Here is a 27,543-nt window from a genome sequence, read left to right as displayed (position 1 = left end):
TAATTTTAATTTTTTTTAGTTAAATGCTTATGTTTATTTTTATTTTTTAAAATTTATATTAAATTTATGATATTTTGTCATAAATTAAATAAAATCTAACAACAAATACTAAAATAAAATATTATTACAAATAACTTAATATATGTTAAAAAGTTATAATTATAATAATATAATAAATAACAACAAATAATTCTAATAAGAAGAAGAGGAGGAGGAGGATTTGATTTGCGTATATTAACAAATAATAACAAATAATTTTTTGGAATGGTGTTTGGAGAGTATATTTGAAATAAAAATAATTACAAAAAATAATAAATATAATTATAAATAATAAAATCTAATATTTTACCTAGTTGTGAAAATCTAGTATAAAATCTAATATAGTTATAAATAATAAAATCTAATAAATAAAATCTAATATTTTACCTGGTTACAAATAGAATTTCCCGTCTGTAATATATGTTCGGAACATTTCATTTCATTTCATTGTTACCGAACTTAGAAGCCCTGCAAAGAAGCTGCTCTTGCCCTGTCGGAGCACAGCACAGAGCCATGGAGCCCGGTGGGGACGGCGTTTCTCTGCTTCGTGACGAACTAGAGAAATTGAAGTCCAGTAAGATAGAAATCGAGCGCCGAATATCGATTCTCGAAGCTCAGTTTCGAGAGGAGGAAACGACTAGGACCAATTCGCTTCCTTCTGACGGCGGCTCAGGTTTTGAACATGGATTGACGGCGGATATGATCTATCGATACAGTCGTCATATGTTGCTTTCGTCCTTTGGTGTTGAAGGTTTCGATACGATTCCCTTATAATTTTATAAATAACTGCTGCATTCGCATGCATATGTCTGTAATTTATTTTATGTTCTTATACTGCTTGAACCGAAATTGTTGTTGTGAGCGATGTTGGATCAACCGTCTATGGAAGGGGACTATTACTCGTGAAATTTGTTGCATGTAAATTCGTATTTGTTTAAGGATAATGGACATATGCAGTACTAGTAATTGTTAAAACTTTGCTGTTACTTTTTCTTGTAAAATTGGTGATGCCTCGAAAATCGAGCACATTGATGATCTGGCTCTAGTGGTGGAAGTATTCCTCAGGCTGGGCTGGCCTGCTGGCTGCAAAACAACTCTTTAGGACAGTCCAGGGGCTTGCCTGGAGAGGTTTTCCAATGCTTAAGACAGTTTTTGGGTTAGGGCAAGGGCATTTGAGAGGTTGCTCGGAGAGTAAGATGGAAAGCTAAGTAGCAGTAAGGCAAAAGGGGGTTCAGTAATACCAGTCACTGGAGGGTTGAAGAAGAAGAAGAAGATCCCTTGCCAATCTCCCATCTGGGGTACTTGTAGGAGTTGATATCCCTGTGTTAGAAGGTCCTTGATTTCCATTACATTAACATGATTGGGGTGGTCTTGGTTTGTTTGGGATGTTGTTATCAGTGGTCCCTATTTTATTAGGAACGTCATTATTGGTGGGCTCAGTTGGTTAAGACAGGCTGCCTTAGGTGGAGCATTATCCACAATTGGGCTGAAGATTCAGGCAAGTCTGGTGTTGATTCAACCGAGGATGAAGTTCGTTGAAACAAGGTAACGTTTGTGGACTTGCAGCCGAGGACGAAGCTTATTGAGCCAAAGTAGGGCTCATGGGACTGTATTAGGAGCATACCTACTGAGCAGATGTGAGGAAGTTGACCAGAGCCGTATCTTCACGTGGCAGAACTTGATGAGGGCAAATGTGCCAAAGTTGGTGACTTTGTCCCATGCAGCATTCGTGGCATGCTGACCTGGAGGCTATATGCACATCAATTGGTGTCTTTATTAGATGGTAACATGAAACATGGAGATTTGAGATAAAGTAAGGAAACATAAGAATGATAGAAAAGTGACTGGCGAAACAGGTCATTTGACTGTTGTGGTTTAACTGGTTAAGAAACAATAAGGGGCTGGTTAGCTATGGAAAATGATTCCTAGTTTTTTTTTTTTTAATTTTATAAAATCTCTAGTTTTCATTTTTCATAGAGAACTTGAAAAACACATTAGATTGCTAGAAGTACATAAAACTAATTTTCAATCTAGAGAATTGAAAGATATGTTCTAGAGGGAGGGAGGGAGGAAGGGAAGGAGGGTTTTTTTTTTTCCCCTCTTTTGTATAACTTGTGTTAGAGAAGGAGATGATGATGATTTGTGAAAAAGTTTGTGGAGAACCATATTTTCCAAATCTCTAATTAGTAAGACAAATTTGGGAAACTCATTTTAGGAGTTTTCCAAGTTCAATTCAATTTTGGAGAATCGCCTTTTCCAAATCTCCATTTCGATATGGAAAATGTTTGTAGTTGAACAAGTTTTCTAATTCTCCATTTTATGTGAAGTAATTTTCTGAAGAACTTTGAATGTTTTCCTCAACTAAACAACCGCTAAGCTTCCTAGAAAGCATGTAGTCTACTATATATGCCCTTTGAAAATTTATTTACTTATTAAATTGCTTTCTTCTGAAGAAAATGTTGCTACAATGATTGGTTAATGACATTGGACAGATCTGGTATTCTGAGAATACTTAGTGATTGGAGGCTTGTTTAGGGTTAGAAGCCTAGGGAAAATTGTGGAAGGGGCTAGGGTTTTGGATAAGTAACAAGTCGGTGGGCAATTTTAGGGATAAAATATGATTGGAAAGAGACAATCTAGAGGATCAGAACAAGGCTGGAAGTAGGGTTACGGAAACTAAGATGAAATTGAAAGATTAGGGATAAAGAGAGAAAGAAATATCTTCTAGGCATCGCACCAAGGGTTAGAATTGCATCATGCAATAAAAAAAAAAATCAATGCTTAGAGAAAACCATTCAGTCACTAATGAAAAAGTGAGATTACAATATATTTATAGAGTTCTAGTAACCATATTCTTACTAGGATTAGGAAATCCTTTTCCTATTGGGAAAGTAAACAAAATCTAGACCTATTAATAATAAGATTATGAAATGACTAAATAAAACCCTAACACATAATTAGAGTTACCAAAAAGACTTTTGGAAACATTATGTAAAATGATCAAAATGTAGCCTATCAAAACTTCTAGGAGGGCTTTTCTTCATAAAAAGCATCCCAAATCAATGCTTGGGCCTTGGAACCAATTTCAAGACGCTTCCTTTGTGTCTTTAGAAGTTGCTTCCAATGTCCTCCATCAGTTAACTAGTGTGAACATTGAGGTTATAGAAATGAAAAATTATAATCCCATAGGATGTCTACTACATAACATATAACTGTTAGATATTAATTCAGAAAATTCTAGATCCTAGATTCATAAAGTCTCTTCCTTAAAATAGGGACTTCCTCTTAGATATGGTACCATGTATTATTCCAAATTTATGGCTTTCTAGTTCATGTTTATAATTAATGATTTGTTTCTAAGGAAGTCCTAGGAGCTGTATAGAAGAGGAAGATGCATGAATCTCATGTTTTGAAAATATTCAATATAATGGTGACACCATGTCATTGTATTGACGTGCTGTCATAATCCAATAACAAGCTGATATGTATCCAAATTCTCAATACATGGCAGTTGGTGATTTTTTTGATAAATTTAAAATTTAAAATAGAGTTTATCATTACAAATTGCTATGTATTGAGGATTTGGGTACATGGCAACTTGTTATTGGATTGTGATATCATGCGAGCATGATGATGTGGTATGACTGTTATGTTGAATATTTTCTCCTATGGATGACCAAAAAAAGATTAGAAATACAAGTCCCTTCAGTTTGCAGATCAAATCTGGTCATTTTTCAAGGCCTTTTCATATTTCCTCTAAAATGAACTTGCTCATCTCTGAGACGAACAATCTTTTTCTTGATCATATTGGTTGTTGCTCTTCTAGGCTTTCTAGCAATAACTGTCACCTCATCTTTACTAAATCAGACTTGATTATGCTTCATACATGCTCCTTTTATCATGTATGTCATGCTTTGACAAAAATATATAGCACGTTACTTGAAATAAGGACAATTAGAGCAGTTGGATCCATGTAATAATTTCTGTTGTATACTTTGTTGGAAATATGAATTCATCGATTAGAATTTCTCGTACAAAAGACATTTATTAATGTAAAAAATTTTCCATTCATGAAAAAGTTCTTTTTTTCTGGACTGCACTTTCCTTTGAATTTTATTATAAAATGGTTTGGAATTCTAAAATGCATGTTATACAAAGTTGGAAGCCGGGCTTTTTTTCCAGACAGAAATGTAGTTTTGTTGTTTTTTTTTTATATATATATCTTTAATGTAAGCTTGATTTAGTACCACCTGATCTTTTGCTTACTATTTTCTGGTTGACCACAGGGCAGTCAAAACTCTTGAAGACTTCAATACTAGTTGTTGGAGCTGGAGGGCTGGGTTCACCAGCTCTTTTGTATCTTGCTTCTTGTGGGGTTGGTAAGATGTTTGCTCTTTCTGAGGTGATGTGACATTATTGAGAAAAGAACAAATGCTGATGTTCTTGTTGCACATCAATATTTTCTTTTCTGGTTTCCATTAGTTGATTGAAATCACAATCAAAGGTAATGTGAAAGTACCCACTTTGGAAGGATTATTGCTTAAGTGGAACTCATGGATCAAAATTTATTTCCATATGTTGTTTTGGTTAGATTAGAAATGACAATGAACACAATAGAAATGGTAAAAGAATTTTAAAAGTGCAAAATGTTTGGAAATGGAAACTGTTATTGGTTTAAATATTTTTGACATATGGACATCTTTCTACATTAATACAACAACAATAACAACAATCATAAGCCCTAATCCCACTCTAATTCGTCATGTTTTAATCCAATGAGTTTTATATGGGCCATTGGCTACGTAATGTAATCTCTTCCTTTATTTGGGCTTGAGACCAGCTGTAAATAAAAGAAACAACTCTAGCATTGAAGGGAATTACTAAATCCACAGGCAGAGTTTCTCTCTGTGTAAACATTGCAAATTAAATAATTTAAAAGTAAATTCACACACAACTTCAAATTATTTATAGGAAAATTTTTAAACATGAAATAGATTCCAACTAAACAGTATTTACAAAGATAACAATAGTTACAACATAATTTATGCTACAGCCAATAAAATAGGGTGCTTGATCAAAATAAGGTTAGTATTTCTTTTTTTCTTTTTGATCTTGTAACAACATCAAGAATAAAATTCAATGAATATTAAGATTTGGAGTCAAAAGCTGTGTTTGATTAGTTGTGAAATATAGTTTACAAAACCTAGATTATAGGTACTAGTAGGATGGAAAACAAAGAAAGAAAGTGGGTGTTGTTTGTATAGAAAAGGTATCGATTTGAAACAAAAAATAATGGAAATTAATAATGCCCAATATCTCCTTTTGTTTTATATCTCTCCTCTATTTTACTTTCTTTTTTTGTTTTTTTGTTAAACTTCCTAATATATTTAACTTTTGCAATTTTCAAATGTACTTTTTTTGCCTACCCTACCTAGTTGCATTAAGGCTTGGTATGTTGTTGTTTGTTGTTTTCTTAAATGTACAGTGTGAACATTTTTATGAAAAAAAAGATAAATAAAAGTTATTCTCCTTATGTTGCGGGAATAAGTTAACTATTTTGGAATGCTTTCTAACATTTTGGTGTGTTCTGGAATGTTTGGTAGGAAAAAAAATAAAATTTTAACTTTCCAACAAAGTTCCATTCCATTCTCTTAGGAAACGGCAATGTTTTTGCTATTTTGATGGAAATGGAATGAGATTTTGTTCCTTGGTGGAACCATGATATCTATCTTATATTAGAATTCTCTGATTCTAAACTAAATAATTTTTTGTTCTCAAAATTATTTTAGGCTGCCTAGGTATTGTTGATCATGATGTCGTTGAGCTTAACAATCTCCAGAGGCAGGTGAGATCCTCAATTCTATGCTTAAATCTGTAATATTATTTATATTTATTGATTTCTAGGAGATGGTGGTGCTCTTGTTGAAGTTCTTTTCTTCACCATCCATGGCTTCAATTGTTGATATCTACTTTGTTTGCCCACTAATCATTCTTTATGCTTCTGGTCTTCATCAGCTAACTTCTGTTGTTATACTTCAGATAATCCATTCTGAAGCATATATTGGCAAGTCTAAAGTGGAATCGGCTGCTGCTGCTTGTCGCTTGTATGTAGTTCTGTCTGGATAACCTATCAACTTACAAAGTCCTGGTCATGAGTTCAAGTGTCTCTTCGACAGATGCTCTTGCATTGTCATGTCATCAATTTTGTCTTCAAATTATCTACTTTGATATAATTCTTTTACGTGTATCTAACTCAATTTTAACTCAGGATTAACTCTACCATTCAGATCGTGGAACATAAAGAAGCTTTACGTACATCTAATGCCTTGGAAATTTTAAGCAAGTATCCTTGACAATGCAAACTTAATTTAATTTTGTTCTTATGTAATAGTATATCTGTTTTTATTTTGGTCATCACAGTTTAGATTATGATGATTGCCTTGACCGTGTTACTTCCTAGATATGATGTAATAATAGATGCAACAGACAATGTTCCTAGTCGATATCTGATCAGTGATTGTTGTGTGATATTAGGGAAGGTAAGCTGTTGATGTCCCTTTTTATTGAAAGAAGAGAACTTGCAAAAAGAGATTGTAAAGATAAGTTATAGTTGTTGACCTGTTTGGGAAATAACTTAGTTAAAAAGGTTCTTTGAGACCCTCATTTCTTTATTGATTGGGTCTTCTGCACCATTAAAAAGGTACTCTGAGCCCCTCATTTCTCTATTAATCTGGCCTTTTGCACCATTGGTTTTATCAATTTAAGCATTTTTCTATTTCATCAACATAGTTCCATTATCTTAATTTTATACTTAAAACACAAAGCATGATTGGTCCACTTGATTAAGGACATGAGAAATTGCACTGACAAGTGGCAACTTAGTAAGATCACTGCACTAAAATTGCCTAACATCCCATTGGTCCCTACTACTGAACCAAATATGTGAAACCTATCACTTCCTTCCCTAATCCTATAGCCAAATGCATACTCCCAATGAGACATCTCACAAGTCATCCCATCCTTACTCATACTCATGATTGCACTCCATTATTCCATTCAACTCTTGCTACCAGCTTTGTCAACACTCCTTTCTCAATCTCAGAATGACAAATATTTGTGTTTTACCTTGAAAAATATTGAAACTAATATAATAAAAAATTCAAAAACTTTGTATATATAGAACTCCAATTTGGGGCTATTGGGTGCAAATCTGAGTCGATAGTTTCTGTTAGGGTGTAGATCCAATTTGAGCTTGTTGGGTTTGTGTGCTGCTTCTTATTTATATGAACACAATGACATGTGACATATATATATATATACACATTTGAACTAAATTAAGAACTTTCTATAAATAAAAAACTCCTATTTGGGGTTATCGTGCATGTTTTATAAACAACAACAACATATTCAGCCTTTATCCCACTATGTGGGGTCGGCTACATGAATTCTAGACTTCCATGTATTTCTGTCTTTTGTCATATCCTTATTTAGATCCATATATTTCATATCAAATTTTAATGTCTCTCCCAAAGTCTTCTTAGGTCTACCTCTACCTCTTTTTGTGACTAATTGTTCCATTTTATCAACTCTCCTCACAGGAGCGTATCTTAGTCTCCTTCTCACATGACCAAACTATCTTAGTCTAGTCTCTCTCATCTTCTCCTCGATTGGCACTACTCTTACCTTATTACGAATAACTTCATTTCTAATTTTATCCTTTCTTGTATGTCCGCACATCCATCTTAACATCCTCATCTCCGCTACACTCGTCTTTTGCTCATGTTGGTATTTGACTGCCCAACATTCTGAGTCATACAGCAAGACTGGTCTTATAGCTGTCCTATAAAATTTTCCTTTCAATTTTAATGGGATTTTACCATTACATAACACCCCCGATGCATTTCTCCATTTTAGCCAACCTGCCTTAATTCTATGTGCGACATCCTCGTGGATTTCTCCATCTTTTTGAATCACTGATCCCAAATATTGAAAATGGTCTTTTCTTTGTAAGATTTGGTCTTCTAATTTTATTATAACATCATCCACTCTTGCATTTTTACTAAATTTGCATTCCATATATTCTGTTTTCTTTCTACTTAATTTAAATCCCTTAGATTCTAAATTGTTTCTCCACAACTCAAGCTTAGTGTTCACTCATTCTTTTGTTTCATCCACCAACACTATGTCATCTGCAAATAGCATACACCATGGCACATCTGTCTGAATATCTTTAGTGAGTTCATCCATTACTAGGGCAAATAAATATGGACTTAGTGCAGAACCTTGATGCAGTCTTATTGTAGTTGTAAATGGTTCAGTATCCCCTCCGCATGTTCTGACCCTTGTCTCTACACCATGATACATGTCCTTAAGGGCTTGTATATAGGCTATTTTGACTCCTTTCTTCTCTAAAACCCTCCATAATACTTCTCTAGGGACCCTATCATAGGCCTTTTCTAGATCTATAAACACTATATGTAGGTCCTTCTGATGATCTCGATACCTTTCCATTAGACGCCTCAGTAAATATATAGCTTCCATTGTTGACCTACCAAGCATGAAACCAAACTGATTTTCTGACACCTTTGTTTCCTTTCTGAGCCTCTGCTCTATTATTCTCTCCTAGAGTTTCATGGTATGACTCATTAACTTAATTCCTCTATAATTTTCACAGTTTTGAACATCTCCTTTGTTCTTGTATATAGGAACCAAAGTACTCTTCCTCCACTCAGAAATTAAAAAATTTCTACAAATAAAACTCTTATTTGGGGTTATTGGGTGCAAATCTAAATCAATGGTTCCTGTTAGGTTGTGCATCCAATTTGAGTTTGTGTACTACTGCTTATTTATACGAACATGATGACATGTGCGTGCGCATACACACAAACATAGAAAAATAACAAAAATGTGGAAGAACTCCTCAGGAATGCTTGCAGTTCTGGTCTGGGTTTGTGTTGGGTTTGGGGGTTGGGGTTGTGGGGGTCTTGATAAAGGAGTGGGCTTGGTGTTAAGAAGGGGGCAGACTTGGTGGTGGTGGTGATAGGAGTCGAGTTTTCTTGTTGGGTGTAGTGGTGGTATTGGAGTGTTAGTGATTGTCCTGCATGGTCATTGATTGGCAGTGGTGGTGTTGCTGACCTAAACTGAGTGAACTTAGTATGCAGTAGTAAGAAATTTTAGTGTGTTAACTTACTGTTATAATTTACTATGACACATTCCACGTGTATGGCATGCATCACTCCTTGTTTAATTTGCTTACATCTTTTATTTGACTAACTCTGTATACATTTTTAAAGTTAAATTGATGCAACTAGGAACCAGCTACTAGTTAACTGTGAAAATGAGGCCTAAACTATAGGGACCAGTTACTATACTTGGCCCTTATTAATTTAACTCCTCATTAAGTTATCATCTAATTATGCCTAGTTTAAGTCAGACAAGTTAATATGAAGTCAGAAAATTAATTACATGTTCATTTATTTATCTTCAAGAATCCTTTATGGATAGACAGATTTGACCAAGGTCTTGTGTACTATCCAATGAAATAACCTTGTTTGCATGTGTAAGTTCTTTTCTTATTAACTACTAAATGTTTATTATGCAGCCTCTTGTATCAGGCGCTGCACTAGGACTGGAGGGTCAGGTAAAAGTAGTAGGAGTTTTCTCTATGATTCTATTGTTAACGCGTGGGACTCTGAACATGGTTTGGGACCACATAATGTGATTAACTCCTTGTTATATTATTCATGTTCTTATTGTTACTGCATCCTCAACATCACTTGTGCAGCTCACTGTATACAATTACAATGGAGGTCCATGCTACCGGTGCCTATTTCCAGTTCCGCCTCCTACAATAGCATGCCAAAGTTGCTCTGATAGTGGAGTTCTGGGAGTTGGTAAGCTATGAACTTGTTGGATCTTAGTTCCTCCAATTAGAATTTGTCCACACTCTTGTGTACACTTCTAGAGGTCCCTCTTGCCATAATTCTGGTTTGCTTTGCTGCTAAAATCTTGATTTGTGAGCAATAACAATGAACATGAGAAAAGGCAAATATGAAAGTGATATTTAAAGTTTGTCAAGACTTCTGACTTGACTCTTGGAGCCCTTATATCAAATATATAATTTTTGAAAGTGATTTCAAAGTTGTTTATTGCTTCATAACATAGTGAAGGATGTAATCATAATCACATAAAAAAAAAAATAAATTCCCCATATCCACTCTGCAAACTCAGAAATTTATTCTACTGATTACAAACACAGCCTGGCTATATGAAAAAAATATGTCCTTGGAGGGGAAAAGTTTAGAAAACCTGAAACAGATTAAGGTATGAGTTTCACTAGTGATTAGACAACCTCAGAAGTGGTCAAACCAGAGCACAGAATATGGTCTATGGGTTTTGAATCCTACTTGCATATTTTTTCCAACCTGAAATCCCAATACAAATCTTGAATTGACGTTGTAGTGATTTGAGGATTCTTGTTTTTGAAATTTTCAACTGACTCAATTATTTGAGTTTACATGGACCTTGAGCTAGTGGTGTGAAGGGATATGCAGACATTGAAAATGATGGATAGATGTGCCATTCATTGTATGTTGGGGGTCTGCTGTCCACTGCATTATCTTCTTTCAAGTTCATCATGTTTTCTTTATTCTCCCAATCTAACTCCCATCCAATTAGCATGGCTACAGATACGGGATATGATGAATCAGAAAAAAAAGGTCATGTTGACACCACGGAAACATAATATATTCACAAATCACCAGAGATTAGAAATGTGACGACTCGAAATTTTCCTAAATCATTATCTACAACCAGCTAATAATTTAAACGCATGGGCTGAAAATTTGCCCCATTATTGTACAACAACGGAAGCAAAATAAATATAAATATACATCTCAGGGGCATTTCCTGACTCAATAAAGCATCAATCAATCAAATACCACATATACATAATCAGATCCCTTGATCACAGCTCACACTCCAAAGATTTTTTTGGTTGGGATTGCCTTGTACACACAGAATTCAAAGAAAATAATAACAATCGTCATAGTCGAGCGATAGGAAGGACCGGAACAACTTACCCTGATGGGTCTATGTGAACTTCCCAGGGGTCACCCATCCTTAAGCTTCACCAGCTCAAGCACGCTTAATCCGAGAGTTCTTTACCTACATTCAGCCCAAAAGGTATTTAGCTGGTCTTGTTTCTTTCCTTACTTATCCTCGATATATACTACCATTCTCTGGGCTGTTGGGGCATTACATTCTCCCCCCTTTGAGCACATGACGTCCCCGTCATGCAACCTTACAACTGGTCCTAGATCTTCTCCCCTTTGGCAGCTGCCATCCTAGAAGCCTGCCAGTAGCCGCTCCTTGTACAGGCCCTCGAGCCCCGACGCCACTCCCCGCCCTCATCGGACTGCCTTCACTAAGGGTAGGCTCTAATACCACCTGTAACATCCCGCATCGAGCGATAGGAAGGACCGGAACAACTTACCCTGAAGGGTCTACGCGAACTTCCCAGGGGTCACCCATCCTTAAGCTTCCCCAGCTCAAGCACGCTTAACCCGGAAGTTTTTTGCCTACATTCAGCCCAAAAGGTATCCAACTGGTGTTGTTTTCTTTTTTATTTATTCTTGATATATACTATCCTTCTCTAGGCTCTTGGGGCATTACAAGAAAAGAAAAATCATTAATTTAAATAGGAGTTACTATTCTATTAATAGAGCAAATATCATTTTAACATCCAAAAGTGGCATTGTTTCATCAATAATAGTAATTATACTGAAGATGTAAAAATGCTTAAATTTAGAAATAATAAAATAATGCATTGAAATAGATATATACAAGTGAAAAATCATAATGCAACATTTTGTATTAGAAATATCAATAGATATAAATAGTTCTTTAAAAAAAAAAAAAAAAGAATGAGGCATCACCATTGATATTCCATAAGATGTATGCAACACTAATTTTGACATGTCTAATGAGTATGCATGTGATTCATGTTGGACACTTGTTTGGTACCATTTGGTGTAGCCATCCTTCACATCCCTCACCACATCTATTCCCAGCTGAATCGAAACACAATAAAACCTTTTTGTATGTATCCTTTCACTTATTTCCCCTTTTTGTGTATAATTTTACAGTTCCTGGTATTATTGGCTGTCTCCAAGCCCTTGAAGCTATAAAGGTTGCAAGTGCTGTTGGTGAACCACTCTCAGAAAGGATGGTTCTCTTTGATGCATTGTCTGCACAGTTCCGCTTTGTATGTAATTAAACTTTGTTTCTGAATCCATGCGCTGCTTGTTTTTAAATTAATATGCATCCTCTGTTTTGTTCAGCATTAGTGGTGTTAGCTTATTTTTAAACTTTATTTTGTGAGCAGATCTACCTTAATCTTCTTTAGACCTGAGTGGGATTTCTAGGTTGAGAACTAACACCACCCCCCCCCCCCCCCCCCAAAAAAAAAAAAAAAAAAAAACACCCATTCGTAAGGAAAATTATTTCCCGTTGGTAGGGGAACCTATGGTAAGGAGCTAAATTTTTTCAAAGTGTATCTCTCCACAACTGGAAAAATCTATACCAGTAGTGTCAATGGTCTGTTTGTTTCCCTGTGGAATTCATTATTTAGGTGTTCACAAAAGAACTGAATAATTGAACTGACTTATTAAACTCAGAGGGGTTCCAAGTCTCAGATGGAAGAACCAATGAAGGTCAGTTCCAGCTCTTGATCTTTGTTCCTGGGGACTGGACTGAAATAGATTTGAACAGAACATGCTATTATTTATAATTTTTATATGCAGACAGTACACCTGATAATATTATTAGTGTAGCCATGCCAAATTATCTCATAGTAGTTATATACCAATAAAAACCTAACTAAACCAACCCATGTACACCCCTAATTATCATATAATAAGAAGTTAATTTTATTTATATGCTTTATGCTTAAATACATTTTCTTGGACACTCGAATCTTCTCTGTGCTTGATTTTTCTCTTAACTTTGCAATAGCCAGTTCTAGCCTCAGCACAAGGATGGCTTAGCCCTGGATGGCTAACTGTTACCTCGAAATGTTTGCAGCCTTATATGAAGTCCTGGACCTAAATCTTCAGATTTAAGCCCAAAGAAGAGATGGCCCCAAATAATTGGAATAAGACTTTGTGGCAAGGCAACCATTTAGATCTTAGATGACAGCTAAATTATTTACACTTTTTGTTCATGTTTCAGATATGGCCATGGATGAAAATGGTTGGAAAGCTAGAATTCACATAACCAATCTTGCCTAGTGGGATTAAGGCTTGTGATTATTGTTATTATTGCTTTCTTCTTGCTTCAATGCTTGTTACTTGAAGAAATTTGGTTGCATGGGTATGCACAAACTACATGCTGAGCTCAAACTCAGAGCACCAAATATGTTAACCTTCGATTGGGACATATGTTTGGGTCACCAGATGTTAACCACGGGTTTGGAGGTCAACTAAATCAAATCGTAGGAAACCAGGACACTTTCCAGTGTCATAAGTTCATTCGGTAGCCAAGTTATATGACTAGGATAATAAAGGTGAGATGAGGATAAGCGTTACCCTTGAAGCCAAGGCAGTGCAGATACCAAATGTCTAGAATTTTGGGGTCATGTATAGGGGTGAGCATTTGGTCGGCTTTGTGACTGATCTGCCAATTCAGTTACAAAGCCAAAAAAAACAAATTGTAATTAGCATAACTGAAGTGGAACCAAATATGCATATTTCTGATTTAACCAATTTAACCATTTATTCTGAATTAACCCAACAGTTACCAAATTAACCCTTTTTTATCAAAGACAAAAATTTAAAATTATCCAAGTAAATTCTTAATAAAATGTTCCAAGAATCTGCCAACTGTACAAGTATAATTGCTGTCAACAGATAAGACAAGCACATAATACTATTATGATAATAGTTCAACAACCTGCCAAATTGCCAAAATACAATATATTAATATAGTAATATTAGGAGGGTCTTATTTGTAATTAGATTACGAATATATGGGTACTTTTGCAGGGGCATTAAAAATTCAGTTAATTCGGTTTTTAACTGAATTTTTTTTGCACAATGAACCGAACCGTTTTCACCGAATAACCAAAAACCAAGAACTGAAGGTTTTTTTTTTTGGGGGGGGGGGGGGGGGGGGGGGGGGAATTATTCTCACCCCTAGTTATGTGGCTTGAAATCTTGAGATAGAGGCTAGCTATGACATATCACCTGAATGGATAATTCAATGTCAGGAGGTGTCACAACCCCAAGGATATAATAGTAATTGTATATTACATGTATTTCTTTCTTCTTGTACTCTAGTGCTGCTGTCCATTTTGTACCTTTTGGTTTACAACTAACTGAAAGTTAGAGAGCCTATAAATAGGCTAAATCTTGGAGGATAGAATCATTGTTGAAAGATATCAGAATTCAAGACTTCTCTCTCTTCAATTCTCTCTCAATTTTCTCTCTATTCTTTCTCTCTTTCTCTGTTCTTCTGAATTCTCTCTCCCTTCCTATTCTCTCTCCCTCAATTTCTTCCAATTTCCTCTCAAAACCCTCAGTGAAGGCTAGATTCCTAACATTTGGTATTAGAGCTAATCGATTCACAGGAGACTGTAACAGAGCCGATCTATTCTTGACTGTTGATTCAGGTGATTCTTATTGAAGGCAGGCAGAGTGAATTTCACCAAATTTGAACTGTGGAGATGGCCGAAGGGACTCATGAGAGAATGCAGATGCTGGAGAAAGGAATCAAAGAAGAATGCACTAAAATTGGCCAAAAGCTGGACGACTTAATGAATATGATTGGAAAGAGGTTTCGAGTCAGTTTACCAGTGGAATTTCCTCCAAGTTCCACTGTAGAACCGATTCTAGGAAGAGCTGGAATCTTACCTAATGCCAGTTTGCAAGAAGCTGAAGAGAATTACCTGAAGTGGATCAGACAAATCAGGATGTCAAGAAAGGAATGGCAGTTGCTGGAAAAGTCACTGCAACACCATTGGAGGAGAAATCTGTTGAAAATGAAAGGTTCAATGCGATGGAGCGACCTGTAGAACATGAAGATCTGTCCAAGAGCTACTTGGTGGATCTTCAGAAAAAAAAAGCAGGAAAAAGCTCCGGAGGAGTATAGGCAGAATAGATTAGAGTTCAGACAACTTTTGAAAACCTGCAGCTTAATCAAAATGAACATCCAATGAAGGAAAATTAAAGATCAGTTAAAGGATGATGAAAGATGTTTACGTTTGGAAAAATTTGACTGCATTGAAATTTTCCAGGAGTAGTATACCCATGATTTGGAGCAGAGGAGGATGTAGAAGGAACAATTGAAGCGAGATGAAAGCCGCGATGAAGAGATCTTTCATGCATCTGATGAGATGTATGCCCTTGGCATCTATTCTAGGCTGGATCAAGTTTTTGATGCTCCACATGCAGTCGGAAAAATTCTGATTGGGCAATTCGGACTGGAACCCTCTTATATTGGTTCCATGGAAACTGATCATAAGGCTGATGAGGTCCTAAGACTGGGAATGTTGGACTTTTGGACTCCAGAAAATCAGTACAGGCGGTTTAAATCTAGATATGGAGGTCAAGTTTCAGCCATTGTGGAACCTCGGTCCTAGATGGAAGTTTGAAGTTTCTTCAGACTGAAATAAGACATGCAGAGGATGAAGCAGATAAACTTCACAGGCAGCGCGAGAAGATTATCAATATTGTACAAATGGAGAAGAGAGATTTGCCAAGGAAAAAATCAAGGAGAAAGAAAGAGAGGAAAAAGAAAAGAGGAAGGAAAAAGAGATGGCGAAGGAACAGCCTAAAATAGATGAATCAAATAGTGAAAGCAGGGATTCGATGATGAAATATTGGTCCAGTTACTGAATTTTTTGGGGACAAGAAATCTCTCAAGGAGGGGGGAATTGTCATGGCCCCAAGGATATAATAGAAATTGTATATTACATGTATTTCTTTCTTGTTGTACTCTAGTGCTGCTGTCCATATTGTACCCTTTCAGTTTACAACTAACTGAAAGTTAGAGAGCCTATAAATAGGCTAAATCTTAGAGGATGGAATCATTGTTGAAAGATCTCAGAATTCAAGATTTCTCTCTCTTCAATTCTCTCTTGAATTTCTCTCTGATTTCTCCCTATTCTTTATCTCTTTCTCTGTTCTTCCGATCTTACTCTCTCTGTTCTTTTGAATTCTCTCTCCCTCGATTTCTTCCAATTTCCACTCAAAACCCTAGGTCAAGGCTAGATTCCTGAGAGGAGGCCAGTTCAAATTAGGATTATTTTTATCCACACAGCAATCATCGCCTAAAAGGATTGGGTTATTCAGCTGTATATGTCAGAGGCTTTCACCTTTTGGAGATTCCCTTCATGAACATGCATTGATTTGGCCTCCGTAGAGAAGAAACAAAATTGTTTTACCTGTCTATCAAAATAAAAATGCTTCCCCTTTCTAAGAACCACATGAAACTTCATTAGGTTGTTGAAATTTTGGTGTTTTCAATGACATTTCAGAATACATCAAAAACCATGGACTTGTTTCTAGATATAAGAAGATAATTTTTATTTTCCCTTTTTCATTATAAGAATAGATTTGAGAGTAAGATATATTTTAGAAAATTTGACAAAAGGTAAAGTGGAGAAGAGGTATAAAATAGAAGTGAAATTGGGCACAATATATTCTATTTTTTGTTATTACATGTAGGTACCTTTTCTATATATATTTCAACCTCAAATTTTTTTTAATGCCCTTTTCACAATCTAGGTTTTATATTCCACAGCTAATCAACTATATTCATTATCCCCTTGAATTTTATTCTTAACATTGTTATACAGGGAAAAAGAAAATTAATCTTGTATCACTATTACCTCAGTACCTCCCTACATTGAAATGTTGTAATATTTGTGTACAAATTGTCGTAATTATTGTTACTTCCGTAAATATTTTTAGTTGGAATATTCAAATGTTTACATACTTGTGGTTCATATGATTAATTTTAACACAGTTTGAATTTACTTCCAAATAATTTGATTGCAACCTTTTTCTAGGAAGATGTATACAGCAACGATAATAATTATTTCTTTGTTTTTTCATCTATTTTCTTCTACATTCCTCAATGTCTTTTCAGTTTTCTAATGGAAAAGGATCATGAGCTTGGCATGCGAGTGTATTATAAAGTTCAACATGTTATACTAACAATAAGCAAATTGAGGCAAAATGGGAACGGTAGAGGGTTGTAAATTAAACACAATAAAATGATAAGATTTACATAGATAACAGCACTATATTCAATCATAGTAATAGAAATAAAGCATTTATATGATGTCAACTAAAACTAATGAAAAAGTGATTTGTAATTTCACAAAAATATAAGGATAGATATAGACCAGTAATTACCAATATATATCTAAATGTTTATGCAATAGCATTCTGTAGTAGTGGTAACAACAATAAAGAATCAATTAGCAATAAACCTCTTCTTTGGTCATTCTAATTGTAGTTATATCAATTAACTACGGATACAAAATTGGTAAATAGTTAATGCTGTTTTTCATATTTTACAGATTAATTAAATATTGATCAAATTTGTTCTCACATGGCACACTAATAAATGAAGGTGTGCCTTGATACAACACTAAAGTTGCTTCATTGTGACTTGGAGGTCATAGGTTCAAATTGGGAAACAACTTCTTTGCTAGGCAAGGGTAATGTTGCTACAGTTGACCTTCCCCAGAGCTTGCAAGGAGTCTCATGTGCTGGGTTAACCTCTAAAATGCACTAATAAATATTAGTCACTTTCTCTAAATGTACTAACTTTAATATCATCAACCTAAAACAGTAATCAAGAAGCTAATGAACTGAATATTGTAATTTTTATATTATAATTGGATTATTTTCACTTTTGGATTAATAGTATGTTTTTTCGCTATAAAGAGGATGAAGAAAAGAAGAGAGCTGGGTTAGTGGATGCTATTGTAAGACGTGATTAAAATGGTTTGGTTATGTGAGAAGAAGATTTATAGATGATGTGAGGAAAATGAATGCAATGAACAAGTTTTTTTAGCAATAGAGGTAAAAGAAGAAAGGCAAAAAAAAACTTCATGGGGAACTTTTGGACATGATATGCATTATAATGGTCTTATAGAAGAAATGGTTACAGGTAGAGATTGTTAGATAGAATCCATATAGTCAACCCCACTTAGTGAGGTTTAAGACTTGATATGTTGTAGTTTAACTCAACCAAATATTAATTTATTATCATCACCTAATTCATGTCTAATTAATACCTAAAATTTCTAACACTAGTAAGAGGGATGTAGGAGGGACTAGTGAGATACTTAGGGTCATGGAGATTTTCTCTCCAAGTTCCTGTATTGATTAACACTTATCTAGCATTAGTTAGTTATAATATTTATTCAATATTTTTGTTAATATTTTTAATTTATGCCTACACTTTGCTTTTTCTCTCATCTCATCCTGTTTATTTGGAATTGGAGTAAAATTCATTTCCACCCTTGTGCTGGCGATGACCGAAAAACACAATCCTTTAACTAGTTTCCATGTTAAGCATAACCACAGTGTGCGGTCTTGATTGAGCCAATTGAATGCAGAGGCTTAGGGTTTTAGGAGTAAATTGTAAGGGTGAAAAGTGTAATTAAATAATTAATCCAATTGTCTCATGACAATTTCTTTTCCTCTGTTTAGACAATGTTTTTTCTTTCTTTTCTTTTTTTTTTTTTCATTTGGGACAGGTGGTAGACCTATGCTAATCAATTAGATTACTTTCTTCTAAATTCACTAAAAAGCCTTGTGCCAACCACTTGAGGCAGCTACATGGAATGTCTTTCTCCATTCATTCTGGTCCTTTGGATGATTTTTGGTATTTTGTGGTCATGTTGCAAGTTCATTCTGGTCCTTTGGATGATTTTGGTATTTTCTGGTCCTCAATTAATCTAATGTTACTTATGCTTAGGTCAAGATTAGAGGGAGGTCAATAAAATGTGAAGTATGTGGAGAAAATTCATCATTCAAGCAACAGCAATTTCGAGAGTTTGACTATGAGAAATTCACACAATCTCCTCTCTCCACGGTATGCTTGTATTGTCCCATTACCATTTTATGGTCCACCTGTTCACTTGTTCGCTTGGTTGAGATTTATTTGTTCTTAAAAAATAGAAGTTTTTGCATTTGCTTTTCACTTTTTACTTCAGTACATACTCAGCTATTTTCGTAAATGACAATTGAAACTGATTTAAGCTGACATTCATCTCTTCATGCCACCGAGGTGGTTGTATTCTATAATCAAAATGAAAGTGTGAATTGCTGTTCAATATTTTATTATCTCAACTCCGTGTGTGCAAATTTAATTGCCTCTCTTATTAACCTCAGATCCAAATCTCTTTCCATGTTTTAACTTTTGGCACTCATGGAACGTGCTTGTAATTCATCCACCCTAGTCAAGGTCTGGAGAAACAACTATATCAGATAAAAAGGTGAACACAATGAATTTCTTGTTGATGGTGTGACGAGCTTATCATGATTGTTCCATGCTTGAGATACCGAGCATCTTGTATAACATGAGTGTAGTCATCAGTTGTCATGATGCTACTGGTAATCATTGAATTCCAAATGGTATCCTGTTTTCATTTGTCATGACGTTCCTATGGAGGTACAATGCATTAAGTACTCTGAATTTATTCACTAGAGCTCCCCAATGCCAACCAAATTTGCTCACTGATGGCTATTTGTCAACGCACTGTTTTTGCTTTCTTTTATTTTCAGAAGTTCCTAAGTTGAAACTTAAGACCTTATGAACTGCAGTGTCCATTGAAGTTGAACCTTCTCCCAGCAGAAGCTAGAATAAGCAGCAAGGAATACAAAGATAGAGTTGCTAGAGGAGAACTGCATGTGTTGATTGATGTACGCCCCGAACACCACTACAAAATCACTGCAATTCCAAATTCCTTGAGTGTCCCGCTATCGAGTTTGGGCGCTAGACTTCCAGAAATATCGGCTGCTCTCAGGCAAGAGGGAGGAGACCATGGCAGGGATTGCTCTGCCACTGCTTCTGTATACGTAGTATGCCGACGAGGTAATGATTCTCAGAGGGCTGTGCAGTACCTGCGCAATATGGGTTTCAATTCAGCAAAAGATATCATTGGGGGGCTTGAGTCATGGGCCCGTGATGTAGACCCCAGCTTTCCTATATATTAGTAAACTTTCTTAGTGACCCTCCCATAGCAAAGCTTTATGTTGAAGTCCTGGGAACAGCAGTAGTAATTTATTTCGGGGGGTTTGCCTATTCCAATCTTTTGACAAAGCTACTTGGTATGTGCGCTAACCTGTAGTTTTGTTTCTTAATGTCATGCCAAGAAAAGCTTTCCAATTTTGGTCTAGTTAGTTGTCTTCTTCTATTCTACTTCCATATGCTTCAATGGGCGGTGGACTAGTTAAGAGAGAAGCTTAAATCCCCAGCTAGACCCAATGCCGCACTTCACTGAATTTCTTCACATCATATGCTGTTTGGAATGTGGGTGATGTTTGTGTGATTAAAGGTTAGGAATTCAAGCTGTAAAATTAGTCTTTGTGGGTGATGTAAGACCCAGTCGTGAGAGGCATGAAGGTTTTTAGAAGAAATCTTTGATTTGCATTTTTTTATTGTAAATAAAATTTTCACTGCAAAAATCAAAAAGCGTTTATAACTTTAAAAGTGAAAGAACATTTTACTAAACTAAAAGAAATAATCTATATGTAACTGGCTGAGGAAGTTAAAAAATATATATATATCCATTTACGTTCCAATTTCCGAACTCTTTTTGGCGAACTTCTCTAAACACTTGGAAATTTTTGACATAAATGTTCACATTTGTTTGGAGAGGATCATTTAACCATATCATTTGCTGTTTCAAATTTAAGTTTTAAGTTTTTAGATCTATCGTTTCGTTTGGTTATATAATTGTTGGATGCATTTAAATCTCTCTGCTCAGATTGCCATCTTTCAATTTTAGTGAAATAAGAATTCTTAAAATAAAAAATTGTGGGGAATGAAGTATTGAAGACCCAAGCGAATGAAGGCGGCCCAAGAATATATAATATGGCATTTTCTTTCAATTTTGACCATCTAAATTATGCAATCCTTGAACCAATCGAGTTTGAAATAAATCAATAGAGGACTACGCCCGAAAATGAAAAAGGAGAAAGAAAATAAGATTAGATATTTGCAGCCCAAGCATCCTGCAACTGCAAAAACAAACTATTTCTGCAGCTTCCTACCAAAATCAAAATCCCCCCCACACATCTTGTTCACCAAAACTCAATGGCAACAAACTTGCCCAATTCACCAACCAAGAAGTAGAAGCTTCAGAAGGGCCATCCGAATGTAGAGCCCGTTCTTGGCTTGTCTAAAGTAGGCAGCCCTTGGATCCGCATCAACATCCACGGTTATCTGCATAACGTCGTGAAAAATATTAGACGACTGTGTATTGCAGAATTGTCCTAATGCTGCATAGTGGGATAAAAGCTTGGCATGTTATTCTAATGCTGTATCAAAATCAATAACAAAGTGGGCAAACTAACCTCATCAAGCCTTGGGAGGGGATGCATCACCACAGCATGCTTTTGCATCACATTCATGACAGCCTTATCTATGATGTACTTGCCTCGAGCCTTTTCATACAGATCAATTCTCTCTCCAAACCTTTCGCGCTGGATGCGAGTTTGATACACCACATCGCATTTAGAAGCAACTTCCATAAGATCATCACCTTCTTCCCACTCTACTCCCTTTAAGCTCAGATAGTCTTTTATGTCATCCTGAAATAGAGCATAAATGTGAGTAATTATACCTCCTTTCACATGTCTTAGAACATTTCCCAACTTCTGTTTCAATCTTTCATTGCCTCAGTTTGAATCAGAAACCCTATACTCCGGGTATTCTATTTGAAGGTAGAATTTTGAGTTTAGATTTTAAAAGAGGCAGCTGATTACCAAAGGAAACTTGTTTTCCATTGTACCTTCATCTTTACCACCTCAGGTGCGACGAAGTAGATTTTCACATCCTGATATTTAGAAAGGAGATATGCAAGCGAGCGAACTGTCCTTCCATTAGCTAGATCTCCAACAAGTCCAACTTTAATGCTGTCGAGTTGTCCTATCTCTCTTTCAATGGTGTACACATCTAAAAGAGCCTGTCTCATGGCCATATACACAAGCAGCGATTAGGGGTTTATGAAAAGATAGAGAAAGATTATAAACACAAATCTATTAAATCAGTTTGGCACACCACAGCTACTCCAAACACCACACAAAAAATTCATCTTTGATCAGAAAAATCCAAAGAATTTGTTAGTATAGAATTCTAGACCAGCACTGTAGGCCAAATGGCCTGAAATCCACATGCAACTACTCTGTTAGTTTACATTAGTGTGTTATTGGTCACTTTCCATAGCGACCACCCATTTTTAAAATTGTTAGTTCACAGGACACATTTTATAAGAGCTTTAGAGGTGGGCATAGGCTCCTACTCTGGTTCTTCGCTCTTCAGGCAGGACATCAAGATTTCCTACCCAGCTCTCCAAATGAATTACTCAAAGAAAAGTAAAAAGAAATGTAATCAAAACAAATTTGCCATCATTAGTGCATCATTCATAATCAAAAAGTAGTTCTCTGACCGCATGCCATACCTTTAGGGTTCACACACAAAAGAAACACTATATAAATTTAACAATAGCTATTCAGACATAAAAAAATGATAGCAGGAATACAGAAAGTCAAGAAACGGGCAAATGAAATACAATAGAGTGGCAAGAAAGCCCGACACAGAAAATAAAGGAAGAAAGAAAAAAACTTCTGAAAGCCTGTGTAATCAAAGAGTAATGAAGCATGTACTTATCAAGAATGATTATATAATGCTGTCATCAATTACTTTTATACCCATTGCCAAGTCATGCAATAATGGTGCAAGACTAAATGCACAAAGAAGCCGGGCATAAAAGTGACACTAGGTACCCTTCAAAATGGCAAAAAATTTATTGCACCGCTTGATCTGTTGAAAAGAGTAAGAGGTCTAAGTCATTAATTATGATCCTTCATAGAGGAGACAGAATACTTGTGATCCACTATGGACACAACAAAGACTTTGAATGTTGCTTAGGTGTAGTAAAAGTAAATCCTTCTTCTCAGTGATGCTTTTTGGCAAAATACATTCACTAGTGCAGGACACAGGCTAACATTTTTTAGCCCATAACTGCTATAGGACTACCTCATTACACTTTCACATGAGAAATTAGCGACAATCTTATATTCCATCACTCTTAACCATGTCTTGCATGATGTCAACTACATGTAGAAGAATGCATTGGATATTGAGTGAATGTACATTACTTTTCAGTAAGTAAACTGCCTAATTGAATCCACCAGCACTTGTATTTAAATGAAAAAGGAAAATGAAAGAATCGTTCTCACCTGAGTTGGATGCTGTCCTGGACCATCCCCAGCATTAATAATAGGAATACTGGCTGTAGCTGCTGCTCTTCGAGCAGCTCCACTTTCAAAGTGTCTCATCACAATTATATCAGAATACCCCTCTACGGTTCTTATGGTATCTGCAAATAAAGCACCAAAATCAGAATTACAACGCCATAAACTACCTAAAAAGCAAGCAAATCAAGAATTACCTTCAAGTGTCTCTCCTTTTGCAGCTGATGAAAACTCCCGTGCATTTTCTGTTGTCAAAACTTCCCCACCCAACCGTTTCATAGCAGACTCAAAAGAGAGCCTTGTCCTGGTTGAGGGCTCGTAAAAGAGGGTGGCCATTAAGAACCCCTTCAGAATTTGGCTGCTGGGTAAGTTCCTCGCAACCTTCTCCATCTCACGCGCCACTTCAAATATAGCACTCAGAATATCCCTATCGAATTGCTGAGCTTCAATCACATCATCAAGTTCAAACTTATTCCCAACCAAAAGTGAAGGTTTATCTTTCACCTCAAGGGCTTGACATTGGAACTTATTGCTTGCTAAGAGCCTCCCACCTTGCCCAAAACCCACTGATTTCACATTAGACAACACCCTTGACTGTGTAATTTTGGCAGATACAGCAATTAACCTAACCTGAGGTGATTGCTTTATGGGCCTCATAGAACTAAAGGGGGATTCTCTACATCCTTGTACTGTACATGTAGAATATGAAGAGGACAAAGCCATTGCAACTCTGTTTATTCAAATGTTTTCAGACCCTATGATCAAACAAAAAACAAACGAATCAAACTCAAAAGCACCACACTTGAAACAATGAAATTTTTGCAATCATAAAAACTGAAATGCACTTCAATTACAAGAAATTACGTATGTACGAGTATCACAGCATGAGCGTATGGCTAGATTCAAAGGAGCTAATACCGTTTGGCTGCTGAGAAACTGTCAAGACAGGAAAGTGGAAAAATTTTCAGGAGGAGGAGAAAGACGCAAAAGCAGACAAATAGATCAAAACTTGTGTACACGAACGCATGTAAAGGGAAGGATGATGGAAAGAACGGTACCTCTATGAGTCTCTGACGAAGGAAACCTTCAATGGCGGTGTTTGTTTGCCGCGAAAATACGAAGGAAAGGAAATTAGAGATGGATAGGGTTAACAAAACGAAGAAATGTTAAGCTACATCTGCACCCCTCAAATAAAATTATTAAAAAATAAATTTATTATTTATTAGTCATTATATTTAGCAAATAAATTTGTAAAATGACAATAATACACTTCTTTGTATTACTAAGACAAAAATAAGTACCGTGATAAGCCACTAGCCGAGAAAATTATTGTGACAATTTTTTTAGTTAGAAATAATCATTTTTTTTAATTTACCTTTATTTATGCCTACTCTTAGATAGTAATACTACGAGAGAAAATCACCAAGCATGTTGATGTCCAAACTTTTGTAAGGGTAAGGTTCATCTTGATATAGCCTTTGAAAATTAAATTAATACTCGAAAAAGAGTTAAAGTGAATATTCATAAATCTTTGAAGTTAGGTATATTTACATGTTAAAGTTTTATGTATTATATAAATCAAGCTTGTAATTATTGGATAGGATTCTCAGCCAGATCTAGAGATGGCAAATGGGTCGGTTGGCCCATGGCCTTTCCCCTGGTCGACTAGCCTCTCAGCCCACCCAGCCCGACCCAACCGGTACTATAGTAAATAGGTCGGGCCAGCCCGGTATTATAGCAAACGGACGAGGGCGGACCAGTGCTTTGTAGCCTACGGCCCAGCCTGATCCATCAAAAATAGGGGTGGCCCACCAAAATATTCACCAAAATGGGAGTGGCCCACCCAAATGGCCCGTCCGGCTCGCCTTGACCCATTTATTAAGGGTCGTATCAGGCTCCCGATTTCCTTTACCTTACCCAGATCGCCTTCCTCGCGGCCAAATTCGACCTGTCCCACCAAATGAGTGGACCAAGCGAGAGATGGGTCGACCAAGTCTGACCATTTGCCATCTCTAGCCAAATCCCTTAATTGGGATTTTTGGACTTTGAACAAGATATCTTAAGTATGAATTGCATTTCTAGATAATAAAAGAGCTAATGAGTCGCACTAACAAACATGGCACCCTATATTTTACTTATCAAAAAATATTTTATTTAAATGCTCAAAATTTAAATTTATTTATCCAAAAAATACAATTTTAATCTAAAATTTCAAATAAAATAATATCAAATGGGAATGGTTATCTTTCAGTTAAACGGATTGCAATCTTTATTATGATAAGTAGAAACAAGAGTGAAATCTTTATTATGATAAGTAGAAACAAGAGTGAAAACTTAGGCTTCGTTTGCAGTGGCTTATAGTGGAATTTAAGTTTTAAGTCTAAATTAATTTTATAAAACTTTAAGGTATTTAGCTTATGAATATTAAAAAATTATTTTTAAAAAAATAAAATCCAAAAATCTAATAAAAATTGCTCCTAACTAAAAGCTCAAAAAACCTCTCAAGATAACATAAAGGGTATGTCGTATGCGTTCGAAAGCTTAGGATACCGCAAGGTCGTGTGTTTGATTTTGTCTCCGTGCAAAACTGTATAATTGTTTGTGTCTACTCGAGAGATTAGGTCCTAGGCTTCAGCTCGTGTCTAATCTATCCATTATCCAACCAATGGTATAGATAAACTATGGGTTTTAAAAAATATGGAATAATTCGAGCCGAAAACCATCTATATATTAGGGATCCCTCAAGTTTTTGTACGTTACAAAAAAATAAGTTCACAAAAATAAGTTAAGCTTCTCAAAAGAAAAATAGCTTTTGAAAATTATAATAAACGTTTGAAGCATTTTTATAGGTTTAGCATTTTAAATAAAAGTTTATTAGATGACAATTAATAGTTATAATTTAGTTTGTATACTCTATTTGTCTTTTCAAAACAAAATATATAAAGGTTATTTTAGAAACTTAATTTATGGATAAGACTTCATAATATCAAAATACCATATTTGATTATTACCTAATAAAGTTAACGATGAGATAAAATAGTAATAGAACCAAATAATGGTACCTCTCATTATTATTTTAGATAGTATTACTATCATTTAATTCGCGTACCAAATGAGACTATAGGATACAATATCTTTTTTTTCTTTTTCATATTGAAATTATCTTCCATTGATTTTTTTCCTAGAGATTTGTCTTCCATTGATGACAAGGTTAATATGTCATGGATTGTCACTTTCTCATAAGAGTTAGCCATAGACAATGGTACTCTTCATTATTTTTTATTGGTTTTTATCACGCGTATAGGTATATTATTATTCTCAAGATACCCTATTTTCTATTATGTGTATATGTAAATTTATCTAATGCACACTTGAAAGTTAGTGACTACGAGATAGGTTACATAGAAGTAGAAATGAATACGATACAAAATAGAAATAATGAAACATCATTTTTTTCAAAAAAGTAAGAAACAGAAACGCGTAAATAAAAAAAATATAAGGGTCTTTTGTAAATAGAATTTTTAATATAAAAAATTATAAAAATAATTATTCAATTTAAAAATAAACATAAATTCCATAATGCGTTCAAACAAATTTTAGAAAAAATTAAAAATTTTGAGTTGGAGACAAAAAAAATTTCATCTCTATTCATGGATTGATATTTTCTTAATATTACAAAATGATCGCAAAAAGTTTTTGAATTACAAAAATAGGATTGATATTTTCTTAAAGTTTTTGAAATGGAAACTTTTTGGAAACGTTGAAATGGCTCCCCTGATAAGTTTCTCTTCATAGTCTATGAGTTTCTTGTTAAAAAATTTAAAAAAAAAAAAAAGCACATGTTAGTTTAAGGGCGACTCTAAGTTCATAAACTTCTCCTGTTTGTATCGAGGAGAATTATTTTTTTGAATAATTATTTCTCTTACTTTAAAAAGAAACTATTTTTGAAAAGACTCATCAAGAATGTTAGAGTGTGTTTGATTGCAAAGGTAGAATTTGGATGGAA

General features: G+C 35.2%; 2 protein-coding genes across 4 annotated transcripts; one reads left to right on the top strand and one right to left on the bottom strand.

Annotated features, from left to right (window-relative positions):
• The first annotated feature begins 482 nt into the window (after positions 1–482).
• LOC127792312 (adenylyltransferase and sulfurtransferase MOCS3) lies at positions 483–20,449 on the top strand. The gene is made up of 11 exons (XM_052322767.1): positions 483–790; positions 4,326–4,418; positions 5,829–5,884; positions 6,079–6,143; positions 6,308–6,382; positions 6,500–6,578; positions 9,641–9,679; positions 9,824–9,932; positions 12,186–12,304; positions 19,033–19,149; positions 19,881–20,449. The coding sequence occupies exons 1-11, from the start codon at positions 553–555 to the stop codon at positions 20,271–20,273; spliced, it is 1,383 nt and encodes a 460-aa protein (XP_052178727.1). The 5' UTR covers positions 483–552; the 3' UTR covers positions 20,274–20,449.
• A 696-nt stretch (positions 20,450–21,145) lies between these two features.
• LOC127791423 (aspartate carbamoyltransferase, chloroplastic) lies at positions 21,146–24,719 on the bottom strand. 3 transcript variants are annotated; one of them, XM_052321296.1, is made up of 7 exons: positions 24,596–24,719; positions 24,392–24,473; positions 23,735–24,292; positions 23,523–23,662; positions 22,073–22,246; positions 21,636–21,872; positions 21,146–21,504 (listed from the first exon to the last, which is right to left on the bottom strand). In XM_052321296.1, the coding sequence occupies exons 3-7, from the start codon at positions 24,258–24,260 to the stop codon at positions 21,397–21,399; spliced, it is 1,185 nt and encodes a 394-aa protein (XP_052177256.1). In that variant the 5' UTR covers positions 24,261–24,292; positions 24,392–24,473; positions 24,596–24,719; the 3' UTR covers positions 21,146–21,396. The 3 variants fall into 3 exon arrangements, with proteins under 3 accessions (XP_052177256.1, XP_052177257.1, XP_052177258.1); XM_052321297.1 differs by having other exon boundaries at positions 24,402–24,473; XM_052321298.1 differs by lacking the exon at positions 24,392–24,473 and having other exon boundaries at positions 24,596–24,673.
• Positions 24,720–27,543: the final 2,824 nt, after the last annotated feature.

The sequence above is a fragment of the Diospyros lotus genome, chromosome 15 (genome assembly GCF_014633365.1).
Source record: "Diospyros lotus cultivar Yz01 chromosome 15, ASM1463336v1, whole genome shotgun sequence".
NCBI classification, from domain to species: Eukaryota; Viridiplantae; Streptophyta; class Magnoliopsida; order Ericales; family Ebenaceae; genus Diospyros; species Diospyros lotus.
The sequence above is the reverse complement of the archived record's forward strand: the minus strand, read 5'-3'. Positions and strand labels throughout refer to the sequence as shown.

Bases quoted from the DNA above. Each gene is read 5' to 3' on its own strand.
- LOC127792312 (XM_052322767.1), top strand. From the start codon at position 553: ATGGAGCCCGGTGGGGACGGCGTTTCTCTGCTTCGTGACGAACTAGAG. The intron at 4,419-5,828 runs GTAAGATGTTTG...AAATTATTTTAG, and splicing joins TCTTGCTTCTTGTGGGGTTG to GCTGCCTAGGTATTGTTGAT. The intron at 6,383-6,499 runs GTATCCTTGACA...GTTACTTCCTAG, and splicing joins GCCTTGGAAATTTTAAGCAA to ATATGATGTAATAATAGATG.
- LOC127791423 (XM_052321296.1), bottom strand. From the start codon at position 24,260: ATGGCTTTGTCCTCTTCATATTCTACATGTACAGTACAAGGATGTAGA. The intron at 22,247-23,522 runs GTGAGAACGATT...GCCATGAGACAG, and splicing joins CAGGACAGCATCCAACTCAG to GCTCTTTTAGATGTGTACAC. The intron at 21,873-22,072 runs GTACAATGGAAA...GCTCTATTTCAG, and splicing joins CTGAGGTGGTAAAGATGAAG to GATGACATAAAAGACTATCT.